At 43.4% G+C, this 23,044-nt stretch overlaps 1 protein-coding gene across 3 annotated transcripts in view; it reads right to left on the reverse strand.

Moving 5' to 3' along the window:
* The window catches only part of LOC132578161 (phosphofurin acidic cluster sorting protein 2-like), a 201,444-nt gene that overhangs the window by 35,303 nt on the left and 143,097 nt on the right, over window positions 1-23,044 (reverse strand). For all 3 annotated transcript variants that reach the window (XM_060248037.1, XM_060248029.1, XM_060248047.1), the window contains exon 3: window positions 81-170. In XM_060248037.1, the coding sequence (XP_060104020.1) occupies window positions 81-170 (90 nt within the window). The remainder of the gene's footprint in view (window positions 1-80; window positions 171-23,044) is intronic.

Raw genomic sequence — 23,044 nt, forward strand, 5'->3', positions numbered from 1 at the left:
ATCTATTCAGAAGGCAAAAGTAGTAAGTGTCCTGGTTGTGGGACAATTCTCCGCTTCCTAGTCAGTGTAGTTCAAATTACCTGCAATGAAAATGTCAATTCCAGGTCAGTCTCCATCAAGCCACCAGGGGGGAGAACATATTCATTGGATCTCAGAACTCTCTTTGAACCCTGTAACAAGACCAGGAGATATATGTGAAGAGCCTGTCAATGATTACAAAAGGAGCTGGTCTAGCTTTAGTCTCTGGACTTTTTAATATTTTAAAAATATTTTTAAAAAGTCCCCAGAACTTCCTGACGTAGGCTGGCCTCTCAAAGCCAGAAGGTTTTCAGAAAGTTTATGGAAGAGAAAGACTTCCTCCTAATAAGTGACAACATCAAACAAAATCCACTGGAATTAGCACAGAAGGTATATTACTACAGATATTTTTGTTTTATAATGTTTAGTGAGTTGCGATTATCTGAAGCAGCAGATAATGTTATGCTCAAGCATAATGTTATGCTCAAGCAGATCCTCTGTAACTATGAAGCCTCCACTATTATTTGGGTACCAACTTGTTTATGACACTTGATTATTCACTAAAGGGGGAGGGGGTTGGTTTCTATAGCAGCATATATTTCCAGCCCCTGGACCACTGTCTGGAAAGAAAGTGACCCCTGTGAATGCAGAAGATATCCATACCATATCCATACCATGCAGCAGATATCCATATTCAGCAGCCCTGAGCCCGTTAGGGGAGGGTGGTATATAAATTTGATAAATTAAATAAATACCAGACAACTGACCACAGGAGGCCCAAGATTCCATAAGACTTGCACAATTAATCAGGAAAAATGTCTGGGCAAGTAGTCATTATAAAATGCAAGGTTTTCATTATAAAATGCAAGATTTACAGAAAGAAAGCTGCTATTACCAAGGAATCTAGAAGTATCAACAATTTTCCAAAGGGCATCTAAGAGAAAGATAAGTAAAATGTACATGGCCTCGGATACAATTGAACAAGATCACTGAGAACCCAGAATTAGCACTTCAAAAGAAATTACCTCAGCAGAGGAATCCCAGGTACTAGCACATGCAGTTCATACATTCTTAAGAGCATGTAAACAACAACAACCAGGTTAGTCAAGCCTGATCCATAAAGGACACTGCCCTACTGCATCTCTGTATGATTCACTGATCTGGACTGTCATAAGACATGTTAAGGGTTTCTGTTGCAAATCTGCAACTCAATATCAGATGACACAATCAAATACAGCATGATTACTGATTCTGGGCTGCTCAGCTATGGGTAACTGCTCCTCCCCAACACTGAAGGGTGGTATGAACAAGTCTTGCCCCCTTATACATGGTGTTATAGGTGTTATAATGGGTTACAGTGAAGTTGCCTTGAATGAATAAGAGAAGACATATACATCTTTTAAACAAATAAGAAAGGACACTTCTCATTTTAATTCAGAAAAGTGGGAGTAACTTTTCTGTGACGCTTTCTGAAATTCCCCAGACTTGGTAGAAATTGCTCAGACTTTTTTTGCGTACTGCCTGCTCCCATACTGCAGTGGGGGATTCTTTCTTCACTGATGGAAGTTCTTTCTTGCCAGTGAGAAATCTAGGGAAGGTCAAAGTGAAGCAAGGCGGCCAAGTAATCCATCCATCTCCAGTCATTAACTGACCTGGCATTAACTTGAGTCAGGTCAAATATCACACAGATCACTCCAATAAGAGTTCTGCTTCCAGCAGGATTAATGGCAACCTAGCTTAACGTGAGGGAAAGGAAAAGGATTAGCCTCTGTAAAGTTTCAGGACTGTTTTAACAGCTCTCACACATGCCCATCAAGACTCTCAGACTTTATTTTAGTAATGCCCTTTTAATTAGTTTAAAAGTAATATTAATCTGGTGATTATCAAAACAGGCCCTTGGAAGACTCCGCACTTGAAAGGGTAACACAGTGCTCTAGCATTAACACCCGCAACAAGACACAGCAGCCAGAGGTGTCTATTTTGTTCTAGAGATGAGCAGCCTTCAGGTCTGTGGGATCTACTGTTTTCCCTTTGCCAGCCCTGGAGTCTACCAGCCTGAGCCAGCCACAAAATGGTGGCTCAGGTAAGCCATGTCAGTTGCAACTGTCAGCTCAATGTTTTTATTGGTAAATTTAAAGTTTTTATTTATTATTGTATATGTATAAAATGTTGTCAGCCGCCCTGAGCCTGCCTAGGCGGGGAGGGCGGGATACAAATAAAATTTATTATTATTATTATTAAAGATAAGATGTTGGATTCCATGAGAAGATGAAATCGTACAGGATGCTAGGGAGTCTAGGTTCTTCCAAAATATCATTAACAGAATGCATTTACTTCCCCCGTTTAATGTTTTGGGTTTTTAAAGTGTATACACTATTTAATGATTATTGATTAATATTTAAAATTTATTAAAAGGTTCAGAGCCTCAGTCCAGTATCTGATACACAAGCCTTTCCCCAGCTTTAATCTTGCTGGGTTTCCCTCAGAGGAGGAAGAGGAGTAGTAGTTGGATTTATACCCTTCCTTTCACTCAGAGTTTCAGAGAAGTTTGCAATCTCCTTCCCTTCCTCTTTCCACAACAGACACCCTGTGAGGCAAGGGGGCTGAGGAGCTCTTCCAGAACTGCTCTTGAGAGAACAGCTCTGAGAGATCTTTGACTGACCCAAGGTCATCCAGCAGTTGCACGTGGAGGAGTGGGGAATAAAACCTGGTTCTCCAGATTAGAGTCTGCCGCTCTTAATCACAACACTAAACTGGCAGCAGTGAATGTGCAGCAGCCATCCATTAATCTTAGGAGAAGGGAGAAGAAGGTAAGGCAGGGTTTGCCAGGAGATTACAGGCCAATGTCCATGACCTGGTGGCTGTTGCACTCCTTACCAACACAGATACACACACACATACACACACACACACACACACACACAAAGTGAGGCTCGATGGACATTCTTTTCTTAAAGCTGTATGCATTTTCTATTATTTTGGAGAATTTTAATCCCAATTTTTAACTATTTCAGATTTTTCTGCAAATTTTGAACTTCCTTCAGGTTACAGAAGAATACCCCCATCTGTCCCTACCTTCAGTTTGCAGCTTCAGTTTCCATGCTCTAAGCCAGAAAGAATGGATAAAATATACAACAAGGTGACCTACAAGGCTTGGGGGGGGGGCACCCTTTTATATCCTCCCTTGCCTACCACTCTCCCCATGGTCACTTTTCCTTCCTTCTGGGCCCCCCTTTACTCATGTCTCCTGCTTTCCTTTTTTACCCCTTATTCTTATGCTTTTCCTCCTTCCCACCAATTCATCTGCCACCTTCTCTTCCTAGGCCCACCAAGCTATGCCACTTGCTTGCTCTCCTCACTGCCTGACTCATCTGCTTGCTTGTTAATTAGCCCATCTGCTCTCCAGCCTGTCCGCTCACTTGCTAGCTGCCCAACCTGTCTACTTCACTTCTGTCTAGCTGGCTCACGGTGTTGGCTTCTCTTTCCCTCCCCATCACCTCCACCCTTCCCCTTTCTGTCTCCTGGCAGCAGGATCTCTTGGCTGCTGCCCAGTTGCCCCCTTCTCCTCCTCCCAACCACCACCATTCCACCATCATCATTATCCCTATCCCTAACTGCCCCTTCTCTTTCCTCAGCATTGTCTGCACTTGCACAAGCAATGCTCCTCTGTAAAAACATGGGATTTTTCTTAAACTTCTGAAATATCTAAGCCCTGTAGAAAAATGTCTAATGTCTACACCTTGCCACATTCTCCAGGTCTATCGATCCACATGGGGACCTGGTTCATCATTAAACACAGAATGCTTTTCGGGCTGACTTAATGATTGAGAACAGAGACCTTCAGTAGTTCCAAATACCCTATTTTATGGACCAAGTCCTGTTCTTTTAATTCTGCTTGGATCTGTGTCGAAGATCCCCAAACCTAACTAAACCCAGTGAAAACATCTCACCGCACTGCTAGTCAAGTGCCCTCAACTGCTCCAAACTCTCAGGAAGTCAACAGTATTTGCTTTATCAAAGGACAAGGCCCTTGGGCAGGTCTGAATTGACGCTAAAAGCATTGACAGCATGCCTCTGATGGATGCTCAGTTTAGTCCAAATGAAAGATGAGCCAGAAAGAAGGAATGGAAAATTACTGAAGCTCAGCAAGGCTAATTTGGGATTGACTTGAATGATAACAACAGCATGCGAACTAAGTCACTGCTGGGAAAAACAGAGAACAATGACTTTGGAGTCCTTGCTGAGGAAGGATGGTACCTCCAAATGGAGGTGCCATCTGCTCCTACAAGGTTTGCACTGTTGTCCTCCAAAGTGGCTTGAAAACAGGACTGTTACCCAATAGAAGTAGACCAGGCCCCAGAAGAGGTATGTTTAAAGTGCAACCTGATCAAAAACTTGCATATACATTTTAAAATAGAACAACAGCCCACTTTGGAATGGAACAAAAATGAAAACTGCAGATCTGTTTTTGTTTACACTGGGCAAGCACTACTGATTGGATTGACTGGAACATTTCTCAAGAAGGAAGGTCTTCTATCCATGGAGCAATTCCACTTGTCTTGCTTCAGCCCAGAATGCCAACCCTGGAAATGCTGTTCCTAGGAGTCTCCTGTGCTCCTGGAGAAGCATTTCAGGAAGTCATTTATGGGTATAGTCAGAGGAGCAACCAGAAACAGAAAGAGAGCCAGTCTGGTGTAGTGTTTAAGTGCGTGGACTCTTATCTGGGAGAACCAGGTTTGATTCCCCACTTCTCCACTTGCAGCTGCTGGAATGGCCTTGGGACAGCCATAGCTCTCACAGAGTTGTCCTTTAAAGGGTAGCTTCTGTGAGAGCTCTCCCAGCCCCACCCAACTCACAGGGTGTCTGTTGTGGGGGAGGAAGATAAAGGATATTGTGAGCCACTCGGAGTGGAGGGCAGAATATAAATACAATACCTTCTTCTTCTTCTTCTAAAGAGGGGAAGAAAAATTTAGCCCAAGTAAGTTGAATTAAGAAACCAAGAGGTTAATTACCACAAATATAATGGCCAAATACTATCAAATAAAAACATATAACATAAATATCAAATATACAAAAATATATGCATTTATTACAAATTAGATAAAACTAGATATAAGCCCAATAGTAGCTTCAAAACAGAATAAAATCATACATAGGTATCAAACACAAAACATACGGGGATCAAGACCATGCGTGTTTCAGTCAACTGGGCCTTCCTCAGTACTCAAACATACATATTGCACATTAGCACCAAGTAATACAACAAATACTAAAATTAGGACCAATTAAAATGAACATATGAACATACGAAGCTGCCTCATACTGAATCAGACCCTTGGTCCATCAAAGTCAGTACTGTCTACTCAGACTGGCAGCGGCTCTCCAGGGTCTCAAGGTGAGGTTTTTCATGCCTATTTGCCTGGACCCTATTTAGTTGGAGATGCCGGGGATTGAACCTGGGACCTTCTGCTTACCACGCAGATGCTCTACCACTGAGCCACCATCCCTGCCCCAAGCCACCGTAAATAAAATGATTTTATAAGAAGTCTCAATGACTCAAAGCAGAGACAAAATACAGAAGGTCTCATTTTCTTGGCTCCAAATTGCATGAGAATATACTTTCCTTGGACCTAGAGAGAAAGACACAAAATTGAAGATATAATCATATGACCAGGGCATTTATTTATTTATTTATTTATTTATTTGGGATTTATATCCCGCCCTTCCCACAAATGGCTCAGGGCGGCTTCCAACAGTTAATCAACATAAAATTTAAACAATTTCAAATATAAAACAATTAAATATTTAAACAGATTAAAACATTAAAAACAGAGTAAATAAGGAATTTGAAAATGAGGCCTCTGAGTCATTGAGACTTTTTATAAAATCATTTTTAATTGGGGCTGAGAATGCTCTGAGAGAACAGTAACCGACCCAGCTGGCTCCATGAAACTTCACTGGATGTTAACATTAGAGCTGCCCAGTGGCCCCCTTTCTAAGGCTCTGGATGCTGTTTCATTGCAGTCTGATCCCTTGGTCCTATTTCATTTTGCTTTCCATTAATACGGGTGCAAATTTAGGAGTGAAGCAACCACTAGACTTCTGACTCCCTGCACCCCCTATGCCTACAATCCAGGAATTCTCAAAAAACAAGATGACTGCTATCTGGAGCTGTGAAGGGAACTGACTACTGCAATCCAACATGGTAAAGATATAACATCCACAGCTCCAGCAATGTGCAGCTCCTATGTGAGTGTCATGATGCCTGACAATGGGTTTCTGGTACCCATTTGCTTATTTTAAAATGAAGTAGGTAGTTTTGGCTTTTCTCCACCCTCAATGGAGCAGGAAGAACTTCAGAAGAGGCATCACTATAGTGTCTTCAGGAATCATCCATTCAGAAACAGCTGCTTCCACTGAAGGAATAGGCTTAGTTTGCAACATTCCAACGTTCTGTGACTGGCTCCAGTACCCTAAAGCAGCCACTTGGTGGTGGTGACCGGTTATGAAAGGATAAATGTGCTTTGTTTAGCTATTGGAAGGGGACAATTAAATCTTATATTCCAGGAACAGAAGGGCAGGTATATGATGACTAACTGAACAGTGAAAGGAAACTGAATTCCAGCCTCAGTTTAACCATCTGGCTAAGCCGTCTAGTGGCTGTGATGGATTATTTACTGGTTTTCCCTTTGGCAGGCTTGTTGTTGTTGTTCAGTTGCACAGTCGAGTCCAACTCTTTGTGATCCCATGGACAAAGTCATGCCAGGCCCTCCTGTCTTCCACCATCCTCCGAAGTCTGCTCAAATTCATTTTTGTTACGTCAGTAACACAGTCCAGCCATCTCATCTTTTGCCATCCCCTTCTTCTTTTGCCTTCTGTCTTTCCTATAATCAGGATCTTCTCCAGGGAGTGCTCCCTTCTCATTTGGTGGCCAAAGTATATGAGCTTCACTTCAGCATCATACCTTCCAGGGAACAGTCTGGGTTGATTTCCCTTAGGACTGACTGGTTTGATCTTCTTGCAGTCCAAGGGACTCTCAAAACTCCTTTAAACCAGCCTTTTGTAGAGACTGGTCAAGAGTTGGCTTGAAGGGAAACTAGGAATCTGCACCCTAAATTCTGTTTGGCTCCAGGAAGGGCTGCAGTGAAGCTCATAAATACATTATCTTAGCTGGCAGTTCTGTATCATCAAGACTCTAGTATCCAGGACAGATTTCTGAAAGGCTGTAGCAAGATGTTCCGTCTTGGACCAATTCCCAGGAAAGGCAACATAGAGACAGTAAGTAAGGATTAGCCAGCAATACAGTTTTTTTTAACTTCTTTTCATGTTCTGCCTTGTTTCATTTTGTCTATAGATTGTTCCCAAGTATCTGTGCTTTTTAAAAGAGACACACACAGAGAGACAGACAGAATGACGTTAAGAGTTCTTTTACTCTCAGGATCTCAGAGGGTGTGGTTTACCAAGGACTGCTTGAGGAGAATCCTACTCGGAGGTTTTCAGCACTAGACCCCCTTGGTTTTCAGCCAATTCAGAGCACAAGGTGAAGAACGATTAGGGTAGTTGAGAGATGCTGAGTGCCAAGCCCACTCCCTGTGATGATGCCCACATCCTGTTTTCAAAATTCCAGAAGTGTCTAAAGGCACAGCAAAGTTGGGGGGCCCTGCTATCTAGGCAAAGACAGCTGCATACGTTACTTCTGAGTGTGAACAGATATCCAAGGACCTACCACAACTGGCATAAGTGTGCAAGCTGAAATCAGCCCAGCAACTCTTCTGATCATCACAGATAGTATGTCTGGCTTTGGTCAGAAATGAGATCTTTCTGGCTGTACTCTGCCCCCAACTATGGAAACCTTGAGACCATTCTCAATATATACCCCAACAGCATTTTAAAAAAGCTTTCAAAATCCAGCTACTCCAGAGGGCTTTCTGTTTGTAGGTACTATGCTTCTGGACTCTGAAATGAACATTTATTGCTTGACAAAGTTATAAATTATAGGAGCCGTGAGGGGATGGATGTTTCTTAGGCTTTCCATTCCTTGATCATGGGGTGAATTTCAACAGTTTTCTTTCAAAGTTATTCTAACATCGTGGAGATTGGTTTTAACTTGGTCACTCTGAGCCTGCTGGAAGGGAGGGATAAATGTGTTAAAATTATGTTGTACCTCTTATAAACATAATGTACATCTAAACTAGGTGAGAATATCCTGACTGCCACTCCCCGCAATGTCTACCTACAAACATGAGTTTGCCAATGTAAGGTATGTATTAGCTTTCAAGGGAATTCAAAACTACAGAAGTAATCTTCAGAATTCACTCAACATGAAGGCCCATGCTCCAGCTGGTTTGCATGGAATCTCAGCTTCACAAAGGCTTAATGTTGTTCCATCACTGTTAGATTATCTTGTTCCATGAGAACGAGAAGGGGTTAAAAAATGAAGTTCCTAAATCTCAGTGTTGCCGGGTAGTGGGGAGAAATAGAACCACAAGCAATGAAGTGGCAGGCTTTATGGGATCAACTGTGCAAGTAATGATTTAAGCAGAATGGAAGTATTAGCAGAATGGAAATATCAGTATAAATGCATGAATGGTACATTAAGAGCTCTGTCCTTTCTGCCACCCTTACCCGCAGGCTACTACTCAAAATGGAAACTACAAAAAAACCTTTAGTCTCTTTTGGATGATGTTGGCTACACTGCATTTCAGGGAGAAAAAATTAGTATTAATTTAAGTGAAATGCCCCATTATGCCCTGGTTACAATAAACCTCTAATGTTCTTGTGATCCTTCTCTCTTAACCCTGGCATTTCCAGGCAAGATTGGCAACTCGGAAAGCAATTGTTCACACTAGTTTTACTGGTGGTTCAAATTGTTCCGCAACAAATTAGCTACCACCCTTCCATATAGGGATGTCAGCCTCCTGATAGGACCTGAGGTCTCTCCTGGAATACAGCTCATCTCCAGACTACAGAGATTACTTTCCTCAGAGGAAATGGATGCTTTGGAGGGTGGAATCTGTGCATTGTACCCACTGAGGTCCCTGTACTCTCCAGGCTCTACCTCCAAATCTCCAGGAGTTTTTCAGCCTGGAAACAGCAGCCCTACCTTCTACTCCACCAATAGCTGGGCAGGGGTGGGGTGGGGGGCCGGCAATCCTGTTTCCATAGGTTATTTATTCTCCTCAAATCACTAGGAAAACATACCTCCTTGGACTTTAATTTCTGGCTATTCTTGAATGTTTAGGCTGTTTACTACAATATAAAACAGTTGAGACATAAAGATAGAGCAATAAAGTGCTAGTACAATAATTCCAGAACAGGACAAGTCTATTAGTTTTTGTTTGCTTACTGCAGTACCAAAGAACATTACCATGTGCTCAACAAATGAAAGGATCAAGGCAGTGAAATCCTGATCTATTACAAGGAATAATAACATGGGCACAGTAGTTTCAAGATTAAATTTCCAGGAGCAAGCCACTTGCAACCATTGGAAAAATAAACTTCTTCTGTGACACCAGCCTAGCAGTATCACATTTACGCACAGGTGTCTCTCAAGAAGCAAGCACCAAAGACGTCTATGGGTAGTCACATCAGCTTGGAGCTGACTAACGTTTTGTAACTTCAGACCTATTTATTACACAGAATCTTATGTGGTCCTTCAGGGAGACTTCAGAGGGGTATCTGTGCTAGTCTGTTATAGCAAAAACAAACAGTCACTTTTAAATTGGACAAAATTTTATTCTGCCATAAACTCTAGTCACAAAGGCTTATGCTGAAATAAAATTTAGTCTGGCAGTACATGGGAATAATGATACACGTGGGTCAAATCTGCTGAATCCTCTTTACTGCTCCAGATCCTACAGGTAGCAAAACACTTTGCACCTCAACATAAACATTCCAGGCCACCCCCCGGCTCTTAAATTTAATGTTTGGAAATTTGGAAATTATTAACTGTGAGATAAAAGAGCCCCATGGTGCAAAGTGGTAAAGCTGCAGTACTGCAGTCGGAGCCTCTGCTCACGACCTGAATTCGATCCCAGTGGAAGCTGGTTCAGGTAGCCGGCTCCAGGTTGACTCAGCCTTCCATCCTTCCGAGGTCGGTAAAATGAGTACCCAGCTTGCTGGGGGGGAAAGTGTAGATGACTGGGGAAGGCAATGGCAAACCACCCTATAAAAAGTCTGCTGTAAAAACGTTGTGAAAGCAATGTCACCCCAGAGCCAAAAACGACCGGTGCTTGCATAGGGGACTACCTTTACCATTTTATTAACTGTAAGAGCCAGCATGGTATAGTAGTTAAGAGCAATGGACTTCAATCTGAAGAACTGGGTTTGATTCCCCACTCTCCACACGAAGCCTGCTAGGTGACTTTGGTCCAATCACAGTTCTCTCAGAAGTCTCTCAGCCACACTTACCTCACAGGGTGCCTGTTAGGGGAAGGGAAACCACTATGAGACTCTTAGGGTAGAAAAAATGAGGTATAAAAACCAGCTTTTCTTCTTCTGCCCTTACTTTTTATCCATTCTAGGTTCTTTAGGTGTTATCCCATTCCCTTAACTTTTATCACACCAAAACAATCATCCACAAATTTAATTAACACATAATTTTGATTCTTCCACCTGTATGGAAGCACACAGAGAAGCATTCTGTATGGTGGGTATCAGCAGGGCTTTTTTTATAGAAAAAGCCCAGCAGGAACTTATTTGCGTATTAGGCTACACACCCCTGATGCCAAGTCAGCCAGAACTGCGTTCCTGTTCCTGGGTATCAAGACACAAAAGAAAACTGCTTCTGGGCTGTCCTTCACTTCTGTTACACCCTCTCCTCTCTCCAATCTTGCTCACGGCTCTCAAGGAGGATGCTGAAGAGGAAAACAGCAGCTCTCGAAGCATGAGTTTTTCCCTTTGTTACACACAAACATAATATTGTTCTCCATACTGCAACCCAGATGCCATGGAGATTGCAATTCTCTTTTTTTAGTCCTTTATTTTGTAGTTTCTTTCAACTCTGACACTATGGGCCTTTTCACACTTACTGGTGGAAACTGGAAGGGAGTCGGTATTGTGCCACCTTGCAGTAATCCAAGACAGGGATGGGAGTTTTCAGACACATGTTTTTTTTCCCAGTAGGGTTCCGTGATAGAAGCAAGCCATTTCACACTGTTCCACTTTTATCTCACTTCCCCCAGCCCCAGCCGTTTTCGCCTGCCGGCGCGCAATCTCTGGCTTATTTTTTTTTTTTTTGAACGTCGGGCAAAGATTGCTATAGCGCTATAGCAACGTATCACAACAGCACCACCATAGAGATGGCTAGGCTCCATTGAGATAAGTTACCAAGTTTCAGCGACAGCGATCTCTGGCTTCTTAATGGAACCCAGGCATCCCTATGGTGATGCTGTTGTGATATGTCGCTATAGCGCTATAGCGATCTTAGCCCGACGTTAAAAAAAAAAAAGCTGGTGATCGTGCGCCGGCAGGCGAAAAAGGGCGCGAAAACTGCTCCCGGATTAGATACTGGACATTTCACACAGCGCCCCATACAGATTTCAACCTGGAAGAAGCTGCTCTTTGTTAGTAACGACTCAGGCATGCCTCATTACCGGGACAGCCGCGGGACTGTGTGAAAAGGTGACAGTATTCCGGTAGCAGCCAGTTACTGAGTCGGGTCTGTCTGAAATGCAAGCAGAAACCTGTTACTGTTCAGTAACTGACCAGCTTCCATACCGGAATACATAGGCTGTGTCAAAATGGGCAAGCAGCAGACTTAACAGCACTGCATTAAATGATGGGGGTGGCAAGAACTTCTGCACATCTCAGTGTTTTGTAAAAGGTATGGGGTGGGAGACGAGGAGGCAAATGAGAAGGCCAAATGCACTGCCCAGAGACACAGGCCAACTCCATACTCTATACTACCAGTGTGAGGGAAGCGGATCATAAAGACACACTTTTAAGCACCATTGACCATACATCCAGGAACTCTAATTGGACTAAGGTTTTTCAGAGACTTACAGATTTCACTTTACCACTTTACTCATTGTCTCTACTCCAGATCACAAACTTTTTTTTTTTAATTATACCCCCCAAAACACTCCCCCCCCTGATTTTATGCATGGAATAATTTAGGAAGAAAGGTACGCAGAACTAATTTTCATACTTTTTGCAGTATTTTCTGGAAGATATCAAGACAGAAAAACATCCATACATATGCACAAGTATTTGTCCATTCTCAACCCCACAGTAAACCAAACCTCATTATATTACAAGTCACAGCTACAGGTTTGAGCCAGCATTAGGGAATTGCTATCACACAGACATCTCCATTTGTATTCATAAAGCAGCTCTGGGTGTTTGGGCAGTTCCATTCTGGCCTGTGTTTGAATTGGAAAGGGTCCCGATGAACACAAGACATTCTACTGAAGTTGCAAAGCTGTTTCCATTCTGTGTCTTTGTGTCCCAGATTCTAAAAAGCCTCAAAAATGTTCCCCTTTGGGGCACATGTTGTCTATTTTCTGAACATGTTTTTGTTTGGTTTCAAAGACACTGCTCTAGTCCTTTGAGTCAAACAAAAAGGTAGGGGGAAATATTGTCTTGTTTACTGCAAGAAAAAATGAAAACAGCTGAAATCTGGGGTGTGAAAATGATGAAAGTTAATTTTTAGTACTAAACAATTTGTAAACATGGGGGAAATTAACCAGAATTAAGAAAAGATGTAGAGAAGTCTACACAAATGCACAAGAGATCCATTAATTTTTAAGTAACAATCTGGGCAGCGGAAGACTGCATTTGACTGACATTTCTCTTCCATTTGTTCCAACAATGGCATTATTCTTGTATTAGTTCCTACTATGGCAACATTTGTAAGCCCCACTGAATAAAATGGGAGTTACTTACTCAACTTGTTTAGGTTTGCTTCCACAGCTACCCACAGTGGTCTAAGACATTACTTTATTTCAACAAAATTTAATTACCATCATTTAATCTGGCAAAAGAAAAATGGCCTTCTTATTCTTGCATTTAAACTCAGTCCTAAACCTCAGATGCCAATGTGTGTTGCTGGCAGGCATTGCTGATCAGTATCTTATGCTTCTTTCACAGAGAAAGTAAATGTGAACAGACCCAACTCCAAGGAGCTTGCAGCAACTGCACTGGACTCAACAGAGGGACCACTCACATCCACCAATCATGGAGTAGCATGTCAGTGATGCCTGCATGTCAACCATACATAGATGCCGGCAACAAACACCATCTCACCTCCCAGAAGTCACTCTCGCTCCACCCACAAAACACAAGGATACGGATTCAGACTAAATTTTCCACTAATGGAGGCGGTGCGATAATTTTTACCAATTCCCTCTCCCTGTTGCAGATCTCGATCTGCCTTTCATGCTGTTCCTGGGGGTCCCTGTCCCTCAGGAGCAGAATATCAGCGAGATCAGTGGGCTGAAGTGGGACGGGGAGGAGGAGGCAGAAGAGCAGAAAACTTAGCCTAGATCCATCCCAAAGGATGGAACAAAGGAAATATGGCACTCTTCTTTGGTCAACAGGACTCCTGTGCCCACGAGTTCCATAGGTGAGTGGAAGAGAAGTATGGCTGCTCCAGTCATATAATTCAGCTCTCTCCAGCTCAGTGCGCAGAGGGAAAGACATGGGTCTGGTTCTTGAGAAAGTAGAGGGCAATGCTCCAAGCAGTACCTTTTGCCAGGCAAGAGGGACACAGATAATGAACAATAGAACTCTTTGTCATGTAACCAGGATGGTTTATCACATGCTGGTAGAGAAATAGGAGACTGTGATCCTGAATCGTTTTCTGCCATTTGTCGCTAAAGCACAAATGAAGGACCCTACACCCATTCCTCAAGTGCATCTCATGCTGAAGATAACTGAGGTTAGTAATATTTTATTTTATTGTATTTATATCCCACCCTTCCTCCGAGTAGGCTCAGGGCAGGTAACATCAGGCTTTAAAACTTTAAAATCAGTTTTTACAGCAATAATGAAAACAATAAAAACAATTTAAAGATGGCAAAATATTCCTTCAATAGTCCTAGCAGCTGGATAGGTGGTCAACTGGAGTCACAGCAGAAATGATGTCAACACTCCACATGGGAAAATATACCTGGGTGGTTTTCTGCAGGGAGGCCAACGACTTGCACGTCCATTGCCTCAAACAAAGGCACGGCAGAACAGGTCTGTTTTACAGCCCTGTGGAATTGTAATAAATCCTGCGGGGCCCTGATCTCAAGCAGGAGCATGTACCACCAGGTAGGGGCCAAATTGAAAAGGCCTTGGCCCTCGTTGAGGCTAGGTGGATGTCCTTGGAGCCAGGGATAGCCAGTAGGTGTTGATCAATGGAGCACAAGGCTCTCTGGGAGGTAGATGGTCCCTTAGATATGCTGGTCCCAGGCTGCTCAGGGCTTTAAAGGTTGATATCATCACCTTGAAATGGATCCAGTACTCAACTGGTAGCCAGGGCAGCAGGCAGAACGCTGGCTGAAAGTGTGCCCACATAGGCATTGCGGTCAGCAGCCAAACCAGCACTTTTTGCACCCGCTGGATTTTTCAGATCAGATTCAAGGGTAAGCCCATGTAGAGTGAGTTAGTAATCCAGTTTGGAAGTGACCATTGCATGGGTCACTGTGGCCAAGTCCTGGGGGGAAGAGATATAGAACCAGCTGCCTGAGGCAGAGGGTGGGATACAGATCCTTATGTACCAACACCACTTTAAAAAGAGAGAGAGAGAGATACACCTGTGAAGCAATTCAAATATTTACTGAACAGCATTAGGAATGGCATTCTGAAGGCAAGCATGGAATTGATAGCTCTTCTGGTCTGGAAAGGTTGCTGTGCCTTTAAAAGCCACACTGATAGGCAGCAGGATCACAGGCTGAGCTGTCCTTATCACTGCATGCCCATGACAGGTGGAATGGTACTAGTCAAGCAACTGTCTGTGAAGCAGCTTGCCGTGTACCAGGAGCCATGCTAGAACCAAGAGAGTTGGCAACCACACAGCACAGCAGATAAAGGCACACTGAACACTGCAGCTGTTGGTTGTGTCATGTTGTAGGTTTAGCAGATGTTTGGCACTGTGCTGGGGTCCATTCTGGCCTCTTGTTTGATGGCTGCCTGGAAAGAGTTGAAAGGGCAGTCATAAATGAAGTTCCACAATAGCAACAACAAGTATGTGGGCTCAAGCAATCTGCACATGGGCTTGGGTTTAAGTAAGCAGCACCACATATTTACTTTTCCAACTCCTATACGTCTCACCCACTCCATAGGTTTCTCCTGTTGGGGAACTTAGAGGCCAATATTTAATCATTCTTTTTAGGTAGCTGCATTGGAACTCTGGCTCCAGATGCTATTGGGGCTGTTTCATGGGGCTCTGATCCTACAAGGACAAAGGTATCATGAGTGTAGTAGTATTAATGATTGGAGGAAAGTTTGTTGAGTCAATATATAATAGCTACGTGATCTCAGGGAGGGAGTACAGGAAGTCAAACTCTGAAGCAAGGAATCCCCCTCTGTTGCTTACCTGTATGTGATGAAGGTATGTGATACAGGTTCTTGGGATACAAGATCTCTGCATCCCTACTTGGAGGAGGAGGACAGTCCACAGTGATGTTTGTCCCAATAAAGTACCTGTAAGGGTTCTCAGTACAGTGTAATTAGCAATAAGCAGTTCAGTGCCACAGCTGCCATCCCAAGTCCCCCTGTGCGTGTTCTAAGATCACAAGCCATGAGACCAGACAACTATAGCCCCAAGCAGCACACCCTATCTTCTGAGACACAGAGGTCCTTGCTGAGCGTATATTGGACTTAAGAGAGCTGTCAATGACTACAGATTTTGTCAGCAGTGGCTGTGTAGGTGTGGTAGGCATGGAGGGGGAAATTTCTCCCATTAACTTCAGTAGGTACATTTACACTTATGTTAGCATTTTCACCTAATATGATACTGGAGCTGCAAATGAGATGTGGGCTGAGAAGACTCAGAACACCAACTCATCCCTACATTTCCCTTCAGCACATCCCTAGTTCTGCCTATTTCTGGTCCGAGTAGGGCTTAGCTGCAGTCCTAAAACTGTTTACAGGCTGGATTTAAGATTGTGCTGTAATAAGCTGTATATTTCAATATTTAATGGTGTTGATATTCATATCATGGTTTTATTCCTTCCATTTTCAGCAGCAGACTAAGCCCTGACACATTTTACTTTTATTTTGCATGAGAACTCATGAGTGTACAAAATGCACAGAAAAATATCAGGATGACTAAAATTGGAACTCACATTTCAAGAAATATGTCTTTAAAATGTTACATTCCAGCTACTGAACCTCCATAAAGCTTGGAGAGAATGACAGGGAAAAAGAGAAGGACCATCCTCAATGCCTCAGCCACCCTGAGCCCGCTTCGGTGGGGTAGGGCGGGATATACCATATTTTTTGGACCATAAGGCGCACTTCCCCCCCCCAAAAAAAAGTGGGGGGGAAAGTGTGTGCATCTTATGGAGCGAAGGGACGATAGGACGTACCTTCCTCCAGGGGGGGAGGGGCCATCCGCTGCCTCCGCCTCTGATCCCAGCGCTTCTCCCGTGCCTGCCTGCCTGGCTCCAGCTCTGCTTCCAGCAAGCGCTGGGATCGCTCCACGCTGCCCCCACCGCAAACCCAGTGCTTCGCGAGCGAGTACCGGCTGCGGAGGGGGCGGCGTGCTTCCTCCATGCCTGTCTGCCTGGCTCCAGCTCTGATGCTTAAAGCAAGCGCCGGGATCGGAGGGCGCGATCCTGGCGCTTGCTTTAAGTGTCAGAGCTAGAGCCAGGCAGACAGGCATGGAGGAAGCACGCTGCCCCCTCCGCAGCCGGCACTCGCGAAGCGCTGGGTTTGCGGTGGGGGCAGCGTGGAGCGATTCCAGCGCTTGCTGGAAGCAGAGCTGGAGCCAGGCAGGCAGGCACGGGAGAAGCGCTGGGATCAGAGGCGGAGGCAGCGGATCGCCCCCCAGGAGGAAGGTGCATCCTATGGTCCGGAGTGCCTTATGGACCGAAAAATACGGTAAATCGAATGAAATAATTTGGAGTGGGGCATTTAATGGTATATCCTGTTTAGTGGTGCATGTTTCACATAGAAAAGGAATATAGCAGCTCTACAATTACTTGCCAGTTCACCAAAGAGCAGCTTAATTTATTTATTTATTTATTTATTACTTTACATTTATATCCCGCCCTCTCCGCAAGCGGACTCAGGGCGGCTTACAGTATCATAAAAACAGTCAATTCCATAAAACATATAAAACCATAAAACATTTATCAAGTTAAAAACTAGTACGCTATCTCAGTCTAGTCTGGCGGTATTGGGGTCTGACTATGACCGCCAGCTTCTGTAGGATGTCCGGTGGCAGCCCATTTTCAGTCAACCAGAAAAGCCTGCCTAAACAGTTCGGTCTTACAGGCCCTGCGGAACGCCGACAAATCCCGCAGGGCCCTTATAGCTTCTGGGAGGGTGTTCCAGAGTTCTGGTGCTGCCACCGAGAAGGCCCTAGATCTTGTTGCGGATAGCCTGGCTTCTTTTGGGCCAGGGGCAGACAGCAGATTTTTTGTCCCTGATCGCAGTGCTCTCTGGGGGATATATGGGGAAAGGCGGTCCCGTAGATAGGCAGGTCCCTGACCATAAAGGGCTTTAAAGGTTAATACCAACACCTTGAAGCGAACTCGGAACACAACAGGCAACCAGTGTAGCTCTCTCAGCACTGGCCGAATGTGCTCCCGTCGTGGTAGCCCCATTAACAGCCGTGCCGCAGCGTTCTGCACTAGTTGTAGTCTCCGGGTTAGCCCTTAGGGCATCTCTTTCTACCTCTCTACTCTTGATGCAGTGGTAAAACTGACAGCCTAGATTGTGAGGGATGAACAAGGGAAGCATATGTCAGAATTTTTTTGCAAATTTGTCTTCATTTCAAAAACCCACCTAGTTGTTAAACAGATTAGAAGAAATCAGCGAAATGGTTGATGTTCATAAATTAGCAGAACAAGGAACATCTCTTTGTGGGGAGGGAGCTGGATGAACCAGTCCTATATATCATATGTAAAATGGCCTTCACTCACTAGCAGCTTGAACTTGCAACATCTGGCCTTTATTGCAAAAAAAGTCTAATGACAATGGCATAGTTGTACTTGGCCTTCCAATATTTTTCAGGTCATTGTAGCAACTCCACTACATTTCTTATTTTGTAGGAACAAAATGGCTACCAACACAATGCTGTAGAACAGTTTTTCCCTGTCCCAGGGCAGGGGTTAGAATAGAAGATCATCACTATACAGCTTATTTCAGGGCCTGCATAAAGAGATGCAGGCTCTAGTTCTTCTCTTTGTCCAGCAATACAGAGTGGGTTTTCATAAGTTTATTAAGCAATGAATGACACATTTCTTCTATAGGTCTAAGCTTCCACCTTGGCTGTCCATTGCTTGCAAAAGAAAACTGAACCAGAAGTATCTTCAGACAGGTAATTCCTTAATTGATTAAGTTTCTAGTTCACCCTTCCCTTCACCACAGGGCAGGTTATAGCAGTAGATATATACAACAGTTAGAAAATAATCTATGCAATATAAAAAGCTACACAACGTCAGTTAATACAACTCAGAAGATGGCAATAAGATACAGGTTGACAGGTGCTCCCCAAAATTTTTTGGTATGCGTGCCAATAGATGAAAACCAGATATTAGGCAAGTGGCAGAAACAGCAACCATAGTGCCAGATAAACCATGCAAGGCTGGGTAGGAGAGACCAATCTCCATCACCCCAAAATCTCCATTTTACAGGCACTGCAGAATTGCAGCATGTCCCGCAGGACCCTGATCTCATTTGGAAGAGTGTTCCACAAGGCCGGAGCCAGAGCTGAAAATCTCTTTCTTCCACACCTTCACTCAGACTTTAATAAGAAACGTTATAAAAACAGAAGTGTGTGGGTAAAGGTATGTGTGTGTGTGGGGGGGGGGGGCGGAAATGGAATAGAAGAGAAATGCATGTTAGAAAGTCACATTGTTCCTTAGAAGCATTTCCAGAATAAGCATTTCCTTCAGACCCTTTCTGCAACAATCCTGAATGACACACAAGAAAAATGAAAGTACCAGATCCCCAGAAATTATTACAGGCCCATGGATCTTTTTTCAGTAGAAGAATTACATTTTATTTTGACACACTAAGAGATACCCAAGAAAGTAAGTCTAGGGAGACAAATTTATCAAATTTAACTCTACTGCTTTAATTTGTATCTCCAGATATCTAACTTGTGTGAAAATTTTAAATCCATCCACATAAAGCAGAGACATCCTAAAACTTGTGAAAGTCAAAGCATGTACGTGTTGGACTTCCAAGTCTCGCATACAGTGCACATAACACAAGGCACAGATGCTTATGGATGAACATACATAAACAGAGACCATGAGATCATGGGACACAACACCAACTCCTCAAAGTGCATTTCATTTGCTGTTACTCAACTATCTGAAGAGAGGAGCAGAGAGTCATGCCCTACCTAACCCATCTTTACTTCACACAAATTCTGCTTTATTTTAAAACAATCTAACATCCATTACTTGGGAGTGAGGAAGTTAAGTAACAGTAGGGTTGCCAAGTTCAATTCAAGAAATATCTTGGGACTTTGGGGGTGGAGCCAGGAGACATTAGGGGTGGAACCATAAGCAAAGTTGTGACAAGCACAATTGACCTCCAAAGGGAGTTCTGGCCATCACGTATAAAGGAACTGCACACCTTTTAAATGCCTTCCCTACATTAGAAATAATGAAGGATAGGGGCACCCTCTTTCGGGGCTCATAGAGTTGGACCCCCTGGTCCAATCTTTTTGAAACTTGGAGAGCATTTTGAGGAGAGTCATCCAATGCTATTCTGAAAATTTGGTGCCTCTACCTAAAAAAACAGCCCCTCCAGAGCCCCAGATAACCCAGATAATTCTCCATTATACCCTATGAGAATTGGTCTCCATAGGGAATAATGAAGTGCCCAGAAGACATTTCCCTCCCGCACCCCCGCTTCTGACGACTCTGAAGCAGGGGATTGGCATCTCTACTCATGAGTTGCTGAACTTCCAACTTGTTCAAAGTAACACAGAGCAACTAAAGGTTCAAGTTTACCTTTCCTATGCAAATGACCTCTGAAAGGATTGTGCAACCAACGGAGGGTCTGGGCTGCCTTCTCAGCCACTGGGAGCAGCTATGTTCCTCTGACTGCTCCCCCCACCCCCATTCAGCCTTAAAGACACAGACATCCCAAGAAGAAGCCTTTCCAAATAGAGTCTGAAGCCTCTGGAGGTGGAAAGACACACGGTGGCTGTGGGGGCGGGGCTTCCCCCCGCCAGTCAGCTGACTGGGAGCAGGAAAAAGCCTGGGAAAGACTAGAGAAGAAGAAGAAGAATTGCAGATTTATACCCCGTCCTTCTCTCTGAATCAGAGACTCAGAGCGGCTTACAATCTCCCATGTCTTCTCTCCCAACAACAGTGAGGTGGGTGGGGCTGAGAGGGCTCTCAGAGCAGCTGCCCTTTCAAGGACAACCTCTGCCAGAGCTATGGCTGACCCAAGGCCATTCCAGCAGGTGCAAGTGGAGGAGTGGGGAATCAAACCCGGTTCTCCCAGATAAGGGTCCACACACTTAACCACTACACCAAACTGGCTCTCTGAAAGCGGGAGAACCCCCTCTGGGACCTGAGGATTGGCAAGCCTAAGTAACAGGCATTAAATTCAGTAGTACCTCAACAAGAAAACTTGTGGAGCGTACCTTGTTGCTATCCCATTGACTGACACTCAGGCAACTTGACCTTAAGCATCCCACTTTTCCATGGATTCAAATTGCCCTGGAAACTGGGCTGGCAGCAGAGAATCCCCCAAGGCTGTGTACTGTCAAGGCTTACCTTTACTTTGCCCTTTTGCTCATTTTATGCATTGTCTGGTAACAGAATAGTATATGTTAGTATGGGTGCTGCCACATTGATTTGGGATGAATGGACCAGACTAGAACAGAATGTGACTCCAGAAACCAGAATACAGCATTGAGCCTCAAACTAAAAGGATACTTTCTGTAAGTATCAGTTCACCCAGTACTTCCAAAATGACCAGTCAAAGGCATCATGCTCATTCTGCTCCTTAAACCAGGCACTCAGTAGGATTTTAAATTTCCTAGTTGTATGGCTATTCCTCCTTTGACATCTGATGCGGGAGGTATTGCTACATGTTGAATGGTGAGGAGTTTCAGAGAAATCACAGCAATGACCAGGGTAGACTTCGATGATGATGATGATGATGATAATAATAATAATAATAATAATAATAATAATAATAATAATAATAATAATAATAATAATAATAATAATAATAATAATAATAATAATAATAATAAGTTATTTATATCCTGCCCTCCCCGCTGAAGCGGGCTCAGGCTGGCTAAGAACATTTTCATAAAATTATACAGAGTTTAAAATCGCATTAGCTTTAAAACTTCTCAGGCAGAGGACTTATTGTTATTACACTACAGATAGAAAGTGTGACATATTTAACTAATTTGAGTCACCACAAAAATAAGGAATGCCATCAAGCTAGAATATGTCAGAACAGTGGATTTTAATGGATCCAACACATTTGATAACACCTGGTCTGGCTGAGTATCATCTTGCTTCTCCCACTCAGACTCCATTGCCTGACACCATCCTGCAGAAGGGGAGTGAGAGAGAGAGCATGCTGGAAAGAGAGAGAGTACAAAGCTCCTTAGGCTGAACCACAGACAGAACAACAGGAAGACTTAGCTAATTTGCTACTGTGGCATGTATATTATCTATAAGCCACCCAGGGAACAACAGAAGTCCAAAAATCAGGGCACAAGGGCTTCCTAACATATAAATAGATAATATTCAGTACAGATCAGAACTCCTGTGCCCTCAACGGATAATTTTTCCTTCCATAGCGGCAACAGGACACTTTAAAATTTTCCCTTCCGAATGCTTATTAAAAGGCAGCAGCATACTGATCCCCACTGAATCCAGGAACTCTAGTGCTAAATTGCCTGCATCCATTGTTCGTGCCTTCCTAATTGCAATACAAGGACAAGTGCAATTTAAACTCCCACCAGTTTCACTCCTACTCCCAAGGCCAAAGGCAGTTTTTCCTTATGATGTCTAAAAAGAGAAATCATGCATAGCCTGATAATTTAAAGGAAATTTAATCCATCATATTGTAACTTTTATTTTGCTTGCCCCCTCCCAGCACAAATCCCTCCACCCAATCTTGCTATGACTCAGATTTTTTTTTTACAGTTCTTGCAAATCTGCCTTTAAAAGTGCATTGTGTGTTGTTAAGAAGCAATTATTTATATTGTTACATACAACTGATTATTTAGTAGACCACAGAAAGCCACAATCCAGATATATTATTTTTAGAGTAGTTAGGTCAATTTGGAAGTGGCATTGCTGAATTTGGTCCAATGTACTTTTCCTCTGCAGAGCCAAGCTCTGAAAAAAAAAATAGTTTTTCAAATGTGAAGGAGAAGCTGGCTGTGTATGCCTTATGATATGAATAACTATTTGTTTAAAAAAGAAAGCAGCAAATAAATGACTATTACAGACATACATGGATGCTTTAAAAAAAGACTGACAGCCAGTGTAAAGCATGGGATGGAGGCTGTATCAGAGTCTGATATGTACATCTGTCATTCACCTGGTCAAAGGGAAACAAAGCCAGGCTTATAATGGAGCAAAATATCCATCAAGTCACAGCTCACTTATAGTGACCCCACAGGGCAGGGGTGTAAAACTCTTTTGTTATGAGGGCAGGATTTGACATAAATGAGACCTTGTTGGGCCGGGCCATGCGTGTCATACAATGTAATGCTAGGTAGCAGAAATTTAAACTTTATTAAGTGCACAAACACAAACTGGAAACAATGTTTATGCTGTAGCAATCTTCAATATTTTGCTCAGGTATGCATCTGTAAGTTGCAAACCTACTTCTGATTCATTGCCATTCAATACAGAAATCTCATGGTTAATGC

Source organism: Heteronotia binoei, chromosome 1 (assembly GCF_032191835.1).
Source record: "Heteronotia binoei isolate CCM8104 ecotype False Entrance Well chromosome 1, APGP_CSIRO_Hbin_v1, whole genome shotgun sequence".
Taxonomy (NCBI): Eukaryota; Metazoa; Chordata; class Lepidosauria; order Squamata; family Gekkonidae; genus Heteronotia; species Heteronotia binoei.